At 33.5% G+C, this 12,439-nt stretch overlaps 1 protein-coding gene across 1 annotated transcript in view; it reads left to right on the top strand.

Moving 5' to 3' along the window:
• Nucleotides 1-12,439, top strand: part of DYNC2H1 (dynein cytoplasmic 2 heavy chain 1) — a 387,388-nt gene that overhangs the window by 45,498 nt on the left and 329,451 nt on the right. The window contains exons 21-30 of the mRNA XM_024115318.3: nucleotides 583-732; nucleotides 1,510-1,715; nucleotides 3,009-3,164; nucleotides 3,254-3,368; nucleotides 3,958-4,128; nucleotides 5,111-5,493; nucleotides 7,194-7,326; nucleotides 7,431-7,548; nucleotides 9,131-9,243; nucleotides 11,391-11,510. Coding sequence (XP_023971086.1) covers nucleotides 583-732; nucleotides 1,510-1,715; nucleotides 3,009-3,164; nucleotides 3,254-3,368; nucleotides 3,958-4,128; nucleotides 5,111-5,493; nucleotides 7,194-7,326; nucleotides 7,431-7,548; nucleotides 9,131-9,243; nucleotides 11,391-11,510 — 1,665 coding nt within the window. The remainder of the gene's footprint in view (nucleotides 1-582; nucleotides 733-1,509; nucleotides 1,716-3,008; nucleotides 3,165-3,253; nucleotides 3,369-3,957; nucleotides 4,129-5,110; nucleotides 5,494-7,193; nucleotides 7,327-7,430; nucleotides 7,549-9,130; nucleotides 9,244-11,390; nucleotides 11,511-12,439) is intronic.

Genomic DNA, 12,439 nt, shown 5'->3' with positions numbered 1-12,439 from the left:
GCACCCAACATAGGAGCACCTCAATACATAAGGCAACTGCTAACAGCTATAAAAGAGGAAATCGACAGTAACACAGTAATAGTGGGGGACTTTAACACCTCACTTACACCAATGGACAGATCATCCAAAGTGAAAATAAATAAGGAAACAGAAGCTTTAAATGACACAATAGACCAGAGAGATTTAATTGATATTTATAGGATATTCCATCCTAAAACAGGAAATTACACTTTCTTCTCAAGTGCGCACGGAACATTCTCCAGGGTAGATCACATCTTGGGTCACAACTCAAGCCTCAGTAAATTTAAGAACATTGAAATCATATCAAGCATCTTTTCTGACCACTATGCTATGAGATTAGAAATGAATTACAGGGAAAAAAACGTAAAAAACACAAACACATGGAGACTAAACAATATGTTACTAAATAACCAAAAGAAAAACAAAAACAAAACAAAACAAATTATGTAAAAGCAAAAATCTTGATTTAAAAAGCAAATCATGAAACAATTTTAAATAAATGGAATCTTAATAAATTTGATAAAATATGTTGTTTTTCACATATCATTTTTTAACCTTTAGATTTTGCCCTTATTTCAAGAAGCTGAAGATAAAAACAGACTTTTACGGACTGTGGCAGGTGGAGGTTTAGAAACAATTAGTAATCTGAAAGCTAAGTGGGATAAATTTGAGTTGATGATGGAAAGTCACCAACTTATGATTAAAGATCAGGTAAGAACCTTTTGGTCATTTTGTTAAAATGGAAAGTTTTTTTCTCATTTAATATTTCTTGCTTTATTCCATTATAGCTCAGGTTTGTAAGAATTTATAAGCTCAGGTTTTCTGTGACATCTTGTGGAAAAACCTGAAGGAACTTTTTGGTCAACCCAATATATTGCTGATGAAATTGACCTCCTTCAGTACTTCCACACAGTAAAACACTGTATAAATGATGATCGTGTCACATAGTTTATCTTTGTTTCCTACCATACCAGGAAGGTATGTGACATTATTTTCAGGCTTTCTTATGAATAAATTTATTTACCTACTATGTATGGTATCTTTTAAGGGTACAATCTGGCAGTTGTACACATCTATTACACTCATATCCTATTGACCAGAACTTAGTCTTATGGCTGTTAGCTGCATGGGAGACTGGGAAATGCCCTCCTTTATTAAACAGCTGTATAATCAGGTAGAACAACTGGAGGTCATTGATCCAATTTTTTTTATCACATTGATTTTGTTGATAGTTATGATGGATGCTGTTAATCACATGAATGATTTTGTAATGATGATGTTTGCAGTATATCTCTTGTTTTTGTAAATTTATTGTCTAATTTATTTTTGAGTTATTTTAATGTACTTGAAATCAGTAATAAAGAATAATCTTTGAAAAGCTGATACTGATATTTTTTGACCTTTAAATTGAAATGTTGGAAATAAAAATGTGAATATAAAGTAAAATTTGACTTTGAATTAAATTATGTAAACTCTATTGGCTTATAGATTGAAGTGATGAAAGGAAATGTGAAATCACGTCTTCAGATCTATTATCAAGAACTGGAAAAATTTAAAGCTCGTTGGGACCAACTAAAGCCTGGTGATGATGTTATTGAAACTGGCCAGCAAAATGCTCTTGATAAAAGTGCAAAGTCAATAAAAGAGAAAAAAATTGAGTTTGATGATTTTGAAGTCATGAGAAAACAGCTGGTGTATGTTTATTTTTTAAAACTGATAGTGCACATTTTGGAAAAAAGAGTTTTGTATTTATATATTAAGCTAGTAATGTTCTTATATTTATTATCTTAATGTCTTTCCTTATAAACTTCAGCAGTTTAAAAAATACCAGTATTGGGGGCTTCCCTGGTGGCGCAGTGGTTGCGCGTCCGCCTACCGATGCAGGGGAACCGGGTTCGCAACCCGGTCTGGGAGGATCCCACATGCCGCGGAGCGGCTGGGCCCGTGAGCCATGGCCGCTGCGCCTGCGCGTCCGGAGCCTGTGCTCGGCAGAGGCAACGACAGAGGGAGGCCCGCATACCACAAAAAAAAAAAAAAAAATTATGGCCGGACTGGAAGAATACAAACGCTTGGCTCTCTTTTTAGGCCCGCATACCACAAAAAAAAAAAAAAAAAAAAAAAAAAAAAAATACCAGTATTAAGTGCTCGTGCTACTGCTTTCTTAGGAGTTGTTGAATTATATTAGGATTTTAAGAGAAAAGCAGATTTCTGGTTAGGCTTAGAAATAGAAATAATAGAAGTTATAATAGCAAATAAAATAATAATAATAGAAAATTAAATTTACTTAAAAGTCAAATTAGGGAGTTGGAATATTACTTTATGTGATCTCATTGTATTTGAAAATGGAATATATAAAATTAATGGACAATTACTTTTAGAGCTTCTGGGGAAAAAAATGAACCTAGCAAAATGATGAGACTTCAAAGAAAAATATTTGTTGTTTTATGTTACAATAATACAAGATATTAAGTTTAATAATTGTTTTAGGTTTGGTCCATTTAGGTAAATGCATCCATAAATTAATTGGCTTCGTAGGTGAGTGGAGGTTTTAGTACCACGTTTATTAAGTGACATTACATTAATTAGATGAAGAATATCTTACGTTCTAGAAGCTAATTCTTTCAACCTAGAAGAATATTAATGGATATTCTTTATTCTCAGATTAATCCATAAATTTGTGCAATTCTGAATATTTATATATATGACATATGTACATAAAATATATTGATATATATTACCAATTTTACTTTGACTCCTTTGGAAAAAATTCATATTAATGAATTTGGAAGAGCTCGTTCCTAAGTAGTTAAAGTAAAATTCTTATGTAAAGTAGACATAGCCTCCTACTGTCTGTCTACCTCTGCTGTCAGATACATGCACACAAACACACACAGGGAGTGCAGTTAAATATTAATTAGTTAAACTTATTGATATTTAACAGTTTTTCTTTTTAAAAAGTTAATGATATTTGCTACTTGTTTCTATAGTGATGATTGCCATCATTTTGGCCTAGAAGAGCCCAACTTCTCCTTGGCATATAGCATCTCTAAGGACATTGAGAGCTGTGCACAGATTTGGGCCCTTTATGAAGAATTTCAGCAAGGATTTCAAGAAATGGCCAATGAAGATTGGATTACTTTTAGGTTTGATTCATAAACAGTATTTAGATTCTGATAGTTTTGTGATATTTTTTGGGACGTAAATTTTAAGGTATGTTTCTGGTATTTTACAGGACTAAGACATATCTGTTTGAGGAATTTTTGATGAATTGGCATGACAGATTAAGAAAGGTTGAAGAACATTCAGTAATGACGGTGAAATTACAATCAGAGATTGACAAATATAAAGTAAGATAGTTTTACTTATCTTACTATTTAAAAATGGTGTTTGGCGCTTTCATGTATCTTTTTATTGTGTAGTGACTGAACTGTAATTTTAGTTTATATATTTTTAATGATTCCATTACATGAAAAAAATAGAAAGTATAGAGTAAACCATAGAAGTTACTGATATTTCTGCTTCAGTTTGAAGTTATAACTAAGAAATTTATAACTAAGTTATAACTAAAGTTATAACAAAGAAATTTATGGTTAAAGTTATATATTGGAGTATTTATAACTTAGCAATTAAGATATGGGTCATTTAGCGTATTTAGGATATAGGTCATTTCCTAAATCTCCTAAATTTATAAAAATAGAAATATTTTAGGTCACGTTTTAAAATATATCAAGCTACCAAGGGAAATTTGCATGTATCCACAGCAATGTTTAATAAAAAGTTTTATACAATCCTTTTTAAGAATTTGATTTTAGGATTGTGAGATAAGATAATACAGTAATTAAAAATCTTATAGATAATTGTAATAAAATTAAATAATAATTCACATTTTGCTTATATATGTACATACATATATCTTTTTTTCTTCTTTTTTAACAGATCGCAGTCCCTATCTTGAAATATGTGAGAGGGGAGCATCTTTCTCCAGATCACTGGCTTGACCTTTTTCGTCTACTTGACCTTCCTAGGGGGACTAGTCTAGATAAATTACTGTTTGGTGATCTGCTTAGAGTAGCTGCTACAATTGTTGCCAAAGCTTCAGACCTTAAAGTAAGAATCACTTTTATAAATATCTCATAGATCTGACCCTTGTTGACATACATTTTTGCTTTATATTTTATTTAAATAAAACAGCAAGTTAAATTTCTGTCTTCACTTAACATAGTGACAGTGTTCCATTTTTGCATTATTCTTTCATTAGTAATACATCTGAATCTATTGATGGGGTTATAGAAACAATATAAACCCCTTCTTTGAGAGAGAGAAAAATCTGAAATAAAATATGTCTTACTTTAAGAAGGAAGTCAGCTTTAATCAAAAAGCAAACAAGTACAGAGCATTTTATAAAATACATTTAAAATCATAGGGTATATTATAAATAGAAGCTAAGGGATACAAAAATACAGAGAACTAAACAAGGAACCAATTTGCTAATCAGTTTTAGCATAGGTCTCAGGTGAAAGTAAAACTTGCACAATTTTATCATAAGTAGCAGACTTTCTATTTTGTGTTCTGCCCATTCAATGTAAAAAAATAAAAGGACTTTTGATGTCAAATTGTTTTATTTTCGAATATATTATCTAATATGTATACTTTCATCTTTGCTGATAATCTTGGAGCATATATAGATAATCATAAGGTTATAAAGCATGACTGCTGTAGGAGGTAATTCTAGATGGTTGCTAATCATTTTAGATGTATTGGAACTTACAGTTAAATTACAATAAAATGGCTGAGTTTTGCAAAATTTTAAATATTTTTGTGGTTTGCAATGGATGCTTGAATTTTGTTTTTTTTTTTAGAAGTAAAAAGCATAAGGCAGAACTCTGTATATATTTGACCATGTGAACTAGATATCTGATATCCCTTAATACAGTTGCCAGTAATTCTCTTGGATTGATTAAAATATATCCACTTAAATTTTTTTTTCTTTATGGTGAAAAGCCAAATAAAAATATATCTTATAAAATAGATATAACTTATTTATATGATAATGTTGAAATAATAAATATGGATATTTTGTGTTAAATAGGATTTAAATAGTCGGGCACAAGGTGAAGTTACAATCAGAGAAGCTTTACGAGAGCTTGATCTTTGGGGAGTTGGAGCAGTATTTACATTGGTTGATTATGAAGACAGCCAAAGTCGAACTATCAAGCTGATTAAAGACTGGAAGGATATAGTAAATCAAGTTGGAGATAATAGGTGCCTTCTGCAGTCCTTAAAGGATTCTCCTTATTATAAAGGATTTGAAGATAAAGTATCAATTTGGGAAAGAAAACTTGCAGAGTTAGATGAGTACCTACAGAATTTAAACCATATTCAGAGAAAGTGGGTATATTTGGAACCCATTTTTGGCCGTGGAGCATTACCAAAAGAACAGATGCGCTTCAACAGAGTTGATGAAGATTTTAGGTCAGTACAACTACATAAGACAAATACATATATGATGGTTTTTATTCATATGGTGAGGTACTTAATACAAGCTAGTTACTTTTACATTATTAGCGTCATCTGTGTCTTCAACTTGTTTTCTACTGGATCCTTCTGAGAAATTAGTTTCTCTCATTCAGTCGTTTACTTCTTGAATCATTTTGATCTGGTTTCTATCTTTACCACTCTACCTATATTAATAATATTTCTATAGTATAATAGTAATAATAATATTACTAATATATATCTAGTATTTCTTAAAGTTACCAATTACTTTCCCATGGTAAATCTGTTGGGTATTTTTTATTTCTCATTTTACTTTATCTCTGACTAGTATCTAATAGAGTTGAAAATTTCTTCTTTCTTAGAAAGTTCTGTTCTTTTGGCTTCTGTGATCTGTCCTTTTTGGTTTTCTGCCTGTTTCTCTGGTTCCACTCCTGATTGCTAGTCCTCAGCCCTCTCTAAACATTTAGATGTAGACATTCTCCACCTTTCAGCTTTAGTTTTTCTCAGTCTATAGTCTCTCCTTAATGATCTTAACCACTCTCAGAATCAATTCTCATCTATTTGCTGAGGTCTCCTCAACTTATTTATTGAGCTCTTATTTCTTTTCTGAGCTCCAAATGTATTAAATATCCTCAACATGTCAAAACTAAATTCATGAATTTACCCCCAGTCCCTTTCCTACAGTCCCTTTTCTTTTCTCTCTGGTTTCTTTCCCGATAAATGATACCACCTAACTGCTCAAGGCAGAAGCATAATGGATATCTTTGACCTCTTCCTCCATTTCCAAATCCATTTGTTACCAAATTTTGTTGATTCTAACCTACTAATCGATTTTATTATATCTTTTATATCTCTACTTCTTTGATTTTATTCTGAAGTATTTTTTTGTCACTCACTTGTACTACTGGCTAATCTTTTGACTTATTTTTATTCGTCTTCTCCAGTAAGTTTTTCACACAACAGCCAGAGTAATCTTTTAAAAATGAAGTCCACATTACTTTATTTCATTAAGTAAAACTTTAAAATGACTTTCTATTGCTCTGAGGATAAAGCAGATCTAAGGATCTGCTCCTTGTCCATTTCTCTAGCCTTTTCTTGTGCTGTCTCTCTCTCTCTCTTTTTTTTTTTTTTTTTGCTTTAGTGACTCTAGCCTTTAGTTTCTCTAACGTACCACGCTCTTTCTCAGGGTCTTTGCCAGAAGCTGTTTCCCTCCTACTCATTGTCTTTTTCTTTTTCATTATCATTCAAATCTCAGCTTAAATTACTTCCTCAAATAAGTCATAGGTTAGGGATTTCTGCATTAGCCTTTGTACTAATTCTTTCTTAGTACAAAACAGTCCTTTGTGCTTTTCTTTCTTAGCATTTATCATAATTTTATTTGAATATTTGGAGAAATTATTTATTATCTTTCTCTGTCACCGGGCCATTATCTCTATGAGGTAAGGCTTAATATTTGTTTAGTGAGTGAATGAAATAAGAGAATGTGCAATAATGGAGGTTAAAAATGGTAATGGGGTATTATTAACTTTGAGGATTATTTATTAGAAGTATAATAATGTATTGCTGTTATACTGATGTTACTAGTTTGTTTTAAGCAAGCAAAAAAAAGTCTCCATATCCCTCTTTCAGCCAAAAACTGTTAAAATAGATGTGAAAATAACTTTTTTCTTCTGCAGATCGATAATGACTGACATCAAGAAAGATAATAGAGTTACAACGTTAACTACTCATGCAGGAATCAGAAATTCTCTACTAACGATACTTGATCAGCTTCAAAGATGTCAGAAATCATTAAATGAATTCTTGGAGGCATGTTTTTTTAAAAAAATCTTGTATAATAAATTATAAAGTACTTTAATATCTTAATTATTTGAAAAGAGATTATTTTTTTTGTTTTGTGGGGTTTTTTTTAGGAAAAACGCTCAGCATTCCCAAGATTTTACTTTATTGGTGATGATGACTTATTAGAAATACTGGGCCAGTCTACTAACCCATCAGTGATTCAGTCTCACCTTAAGAAACTGTTTGCTGGTAAGATTGAATGTTTATTCAACAGATATTTATTGAGTTTCAGTTATCTGCCAGGCATGATGTTAGGCTCTTAGGCAGACTGTTGAATAAAATACAGGTCATACACTCAAAGAACTCTAGTTTAGTGGATGAGGCAAGCTAGTAAGTTGACAAATATAATATACGACAATTTCTATGGTCGACATAAGTATGTGGTGTTATAGCTGCATCTGTGAAGACATTTAGCTCAGTTTTGGGTATGTAAAGATGACATCTCAGATGAGATCTGAAGAATATATAGGTATTAGCTAGAGGAAAAATGGGGAGGCAGAGGGAATAGGATGTGCAGAGGTCTGAAGTGAAGGAGAACATGTCCATTCATTACTGAGTTTAAGGTCTCTTGAGTGATGTCCCAGTGGAGATACTCAGTAGGCAATTATTGTTAGCAGAGATATGTGGGATGGAGATGTAAAATTGGGAGTCAATCTGTGCATAGATGATAATTAGGCTATGGGAAGAGGTGAGGTTACCTGGTAAAAAGTGTAGAGTAATAGTGCCATATGCTTCGATGTTGTTGAATCATTTTAGTTGGGTAATTGCATTCGGAATTGGTTTGCTACAAACACGATGATTATTATTTTCTTGAAATATTATTTGTTGGAAAAGAGCTGTATTTTTCAAATTAACTTTAAGAAGGAAAAAATTTTCATCATCTTCACTTGCAGTCAGGGATTAGCAAACTGTAGGCCCACAGGCCAAATATGACTAGCTCTCTGTTTTTTTCTTTTTAAATAAGGTTTTGTTGGAGGGAATACAGCCATGTCCATTATTGTCTATAGCTGCTTTTGTGCTACAAGCAGAGTTGAGTAATTGACACCGAGACCTTATGACCTGTAGAAACCTAAGATATTTACTCTCTGGTGCTTTACAGAAGTATTTATTAACCACTGTATATCTGAAGCTTTAGAGTGCTTACATCTGTAACTGTGATTTTGCCTGTGGAAGATAGTAGAAAGAGCTCTTGGAATCAGAAAGCTTGCTTTCAAGCTCTACCTCTACTATTTATTAGTAATTAATTTACCTCTCTGAAATCTAGTTTCTTTCTTTAAATTGTAAATAATAACATAGGGTTTTTCTAAAGGTCAAAATTAGGTAATGTGTTTTTTTATATACTATAAAGTGAGCGCAGAATTTGGGGAAGGGAAGTCTTATTTGCTCTCCCCCTTTCCTATTATCTTTTTGTCTCATATAATGTAAGTGGAATCATTGGTATGTATTCTTATGCACTCATTTGTGCCTGTTTTTTTTCACTCATCATAATGGTTTCAAGGTACCTAAAAGTATGTTTTATTCCTTTTTATTACTTAAAATAGTCAGTTCAAATATACCACAGTTTCTCTATTCACCTGATGGGCATTCGGTTGTTTCCAGTTTTGGGTTATGAAAAGCTGTTCTATTTCATTATATAACTGAATTAATATAATTCTAATATATTCTATATTATGAAGTATACTTTATGTATTATGTGGTAATCATATATACTGTCTAATAATTATGTCTTTAATAAAGCTTTTGCATATAAATTGTTGCTTTTGTAATGTAGGCATTAACAGTGTGTGCTTTGATGAGGAATCAAAACATATAACTGCAATGAAATCTTTAGAGGGAGAAGTTGTACCTTTTAAAAACAAAGTTCTTCTGTCAAATAATGTAGAGGTAAGTACTTTTTCAAGTGTGAAGGTATACAGAATTAACGATATGAACTTTGTATCAAAATTAATTCAGTCAATTTGTAGAGTAAGTTGGTTAATTTAGGCTTTTTGGAAACATATCTTTTTTTTTTTTTTTTTTTTTGCGGTACGCGGGCCTCTGGACGCGCAGGCTCAGCGGCCATGGCTCACGGGCCCAGCCGCTCCGCAGCATGTGGGATCTTCCCAGACCAGGGCACGAACCCGTGTCCCCTGCATCGGCAGGCGGACTCTCAACCACTGCGCCACCAGGGAAGCCCCTGGAAACTTATATCTTAAAAAATAATTTGTTTTGTTAGGTTCAGAATGATTTGATATTAAATACAATATGTATTTTTAGTCTTTGGAAGGCAGCATGTAATTTTGAAAACAACTTTTACTTTGGAGTCAAGAGGACTTGGGTATTAATTGTAGCTCCACACCTTATTAGCTATATAACTTAGAGTCTCAGTTTTCTTACCTGTAAAATGGGAGTCCTACTAGCAAAGACTTTCTGTTGAAAATTAAATGAGATAATTGGCTTTAGGTACACTATAGTGTTTGGAACATAACTACTCAATAAGTCTTTTTTTTTTTTTTTTTTTTTTTTTCTTTAAAATCTGAGTTGTATGAGATGATTTAAGTGAACAAGTAAACTTGAAACTAGTGCATTTATAGTACAACTATTGATTAATTGGTTCTGCAGGACTAGAAGTGAACTGTCAAATGCCTATTACAGTTATACAGCTAAAGCCAACAGCAATAGGATGTAACACACTGAATTGTAACTTTTAAGTTCTAAAGGTATCTTTCAACTGCAAGTCAGGGCCATGCCTATCATGCATGTATCTGTACAATTTAGTAAAAAGTCCATTCCTGGTTAGGCCTCAACATTTTATTGGATGTTGAGTATATAAATCAAGTGGTTGAAAGGACAGAAGGTTTGTTAAGTACGTCCCATATTTGTTGAAGAGATTTGTTGTTTTTGCTCTTGTTTTCCTTTCTTGTGATTTTATTAGGACTTGGTGAACAGAGAGAGAAAGAGCTTTTAGCAGCTGGGGGTAGTGCAGTGCTCCTGGAGCTCTTGTGATGATTAGCAGAGTAGGTGTCTGCTGCCTTGCACTGAGAGCTTCTTACTCTTTAGCTCCAGTGGCTTTTGAACTGGGCAGAAGTTTGTGCTATTTTTAATACTGGAAAGTGCTCTAAAGATAAACAGTAAAAAGCTAGAACTTAAAATAGGTAATAATGAAAAGCTATTTAAGATTGTAGTTTTTGCTCTTATATTTTATCGCAAATGATAGTTTTTAAAAGTTAAGTAGTGGGCTTCCCTGGTGGCGCAGTGGTTGAGAGTCCGCCTGCCAATGCAGGGGACGCGGGTTCGTGCCCCAGTCCGGGAAGATCCCACATGCTGCGGAGCGGCTGGGCCCGTGAGCCATGGCCGCTGAGCCTGCGCATCCAGAGCCTGTGCTCTGCAACGGGAGAGGCCACAACAGTGAGAGGCCCGCGTACCGCAAAAAAAAAAAAAAAAGTTAAGTAGTGATTCTTAAATATTCATGCTATTTTTATCAATCACCATTATTATTTTAACTTTAGTTTAAACTTTTATTATTTTATCTATAATCAAATGAGTGAAAAATGTTTTGACCTTGAAACAGAATTAGTTTTGTTTGAAGAGGGATCTTAACTTCTTAAATAATATGGTTCACCTTAATGAAGCAATCCCTTCCTATGGTTACAGCTTTCTGAATATAAGATCATCAAGACAGTGTGAGCCAGGGGACTTAGCTAGTCATTGTGACTCTAATTTATTGGCCCAGCTATCTAGTTTGATTTATCATAATGATGAAATGAATGGGTTAGTTTTTAAATGTTCATGTTATTTTGGTTTGTATAGATGGTGATAGTGATAACTAGCTACAAATTTTTGAGTTTTCACACTTAACATTATCCCAAGAGGCTTCATTTAAATCATTTATTAATAAAAAATTATATACCATACAACACATTTTGGGAGTGTGAGAGTCAATAAGAAATTATAACCTTCCTCCTGAAATAAAAGAATAGAGTCATTAGCTTGTGTTTTTGTTTTATGACTTGTGTAATAAGAAATAATATATTTTCTAATTTTATTTTCAGACTTGGTTAAATGATTTAGCCTTGGAAATGAAGCAAACTTTGAAGGAGTTGTTGACGGAATGTGTTACTGCTGGAGGAAGTTCTCAAGGTGCAATTGACCCATCCTTTTTCCCTTCACAGGTAAGGGGCCTTATGTCTAGAGTACAGGTAGCCGTGGTATCATTGGAAGATCCCTGACCTAGAGGTCAGGAGGCTTAGACCACTGGGATCTTTGTTTTCTCTTTATCTAACAGTTAACATTGACTAATTGCTTAATTTCTGAGTCTCAGTCCCTCAGCTGTTAAATGTGAGGGAGGAGCAGCACGATAGTGAAATTCTCTTCTAGCTCCATTAGTTTGCCATAATTCAGATGCTTTCAAGCAGAAGGCCTGCTGAGATCTAAGCTACCCAGGCCACTGGGGAGTGGAACTGGAGGCAGAAGTAGTCATGTATTAGTTTCCTGGTTCCAGATGATTAGTCCATCATTGATGGAGAGGCACAGGATCTATAACGTTGTCTCCCACCCTTCCCATGGACTCATCTAGGAGGTTGGAGCTGGTGGGAGTTTAGTAGTGTTAGTGTAGGGCTGAAACATAGTCACAGTACTGAACTAGAACTTTGGCAGAGAAGAAGAGCGCTAGGTTTCATGGTTGTTATAGAGATTGCTGCAGGTCAATGTTCATAGGAACTCATTCCTGAAACACTGGATGCTAGATATGTGTCTTACAAAACTTGTTCTGGGCCTTATTAAAGTGTAGCACTAAGACTTGGGTTAAATATCCTGCCTTGTTCAGGATTAGTTTTATTGCTGGTTGAGACTAACACTACGGAGGTAGGATATCAGGAACTTTAGTTCTTAGGGACTATGAAAGGCAGGCGTTGAGATGTTCTGTGATTTCTCACAGGAAAATCTACCTAACTATTTTTTGCTTTTCAGATTAAAACATTTAGTAACTATTGGAACAGGGTTTTATGTTGGTTCTTTTTTTTTTTTTTTTTTTTTTGTGGTACACGGGCCTCTCAGTGTTGTGGCCTCTCCCGTTGCGGAGCACAGGCTCCGGACGCACAGG

The sequence above is a fragment of the Physeter macrocephalus genome, chromosome 16 (genome assembly GCF_002837175.3).
Source record: "Physeter macrocephalus isolate SW-GA chromosome 16, ASM283717v5, whole genome shotgun sequence".
Taxonomy (NCBI): Eukaryota; Metazoa; Chordata; class Mammalia; order Artiodactyla; family Physeteridae; genus Physeter; species Physeter macrocephalus.
The sequence above is the reverse complement of the archived record's forward strand: the minus strand, read 5'-3'. Positions and strand labels throughout refer to the sequence as shown.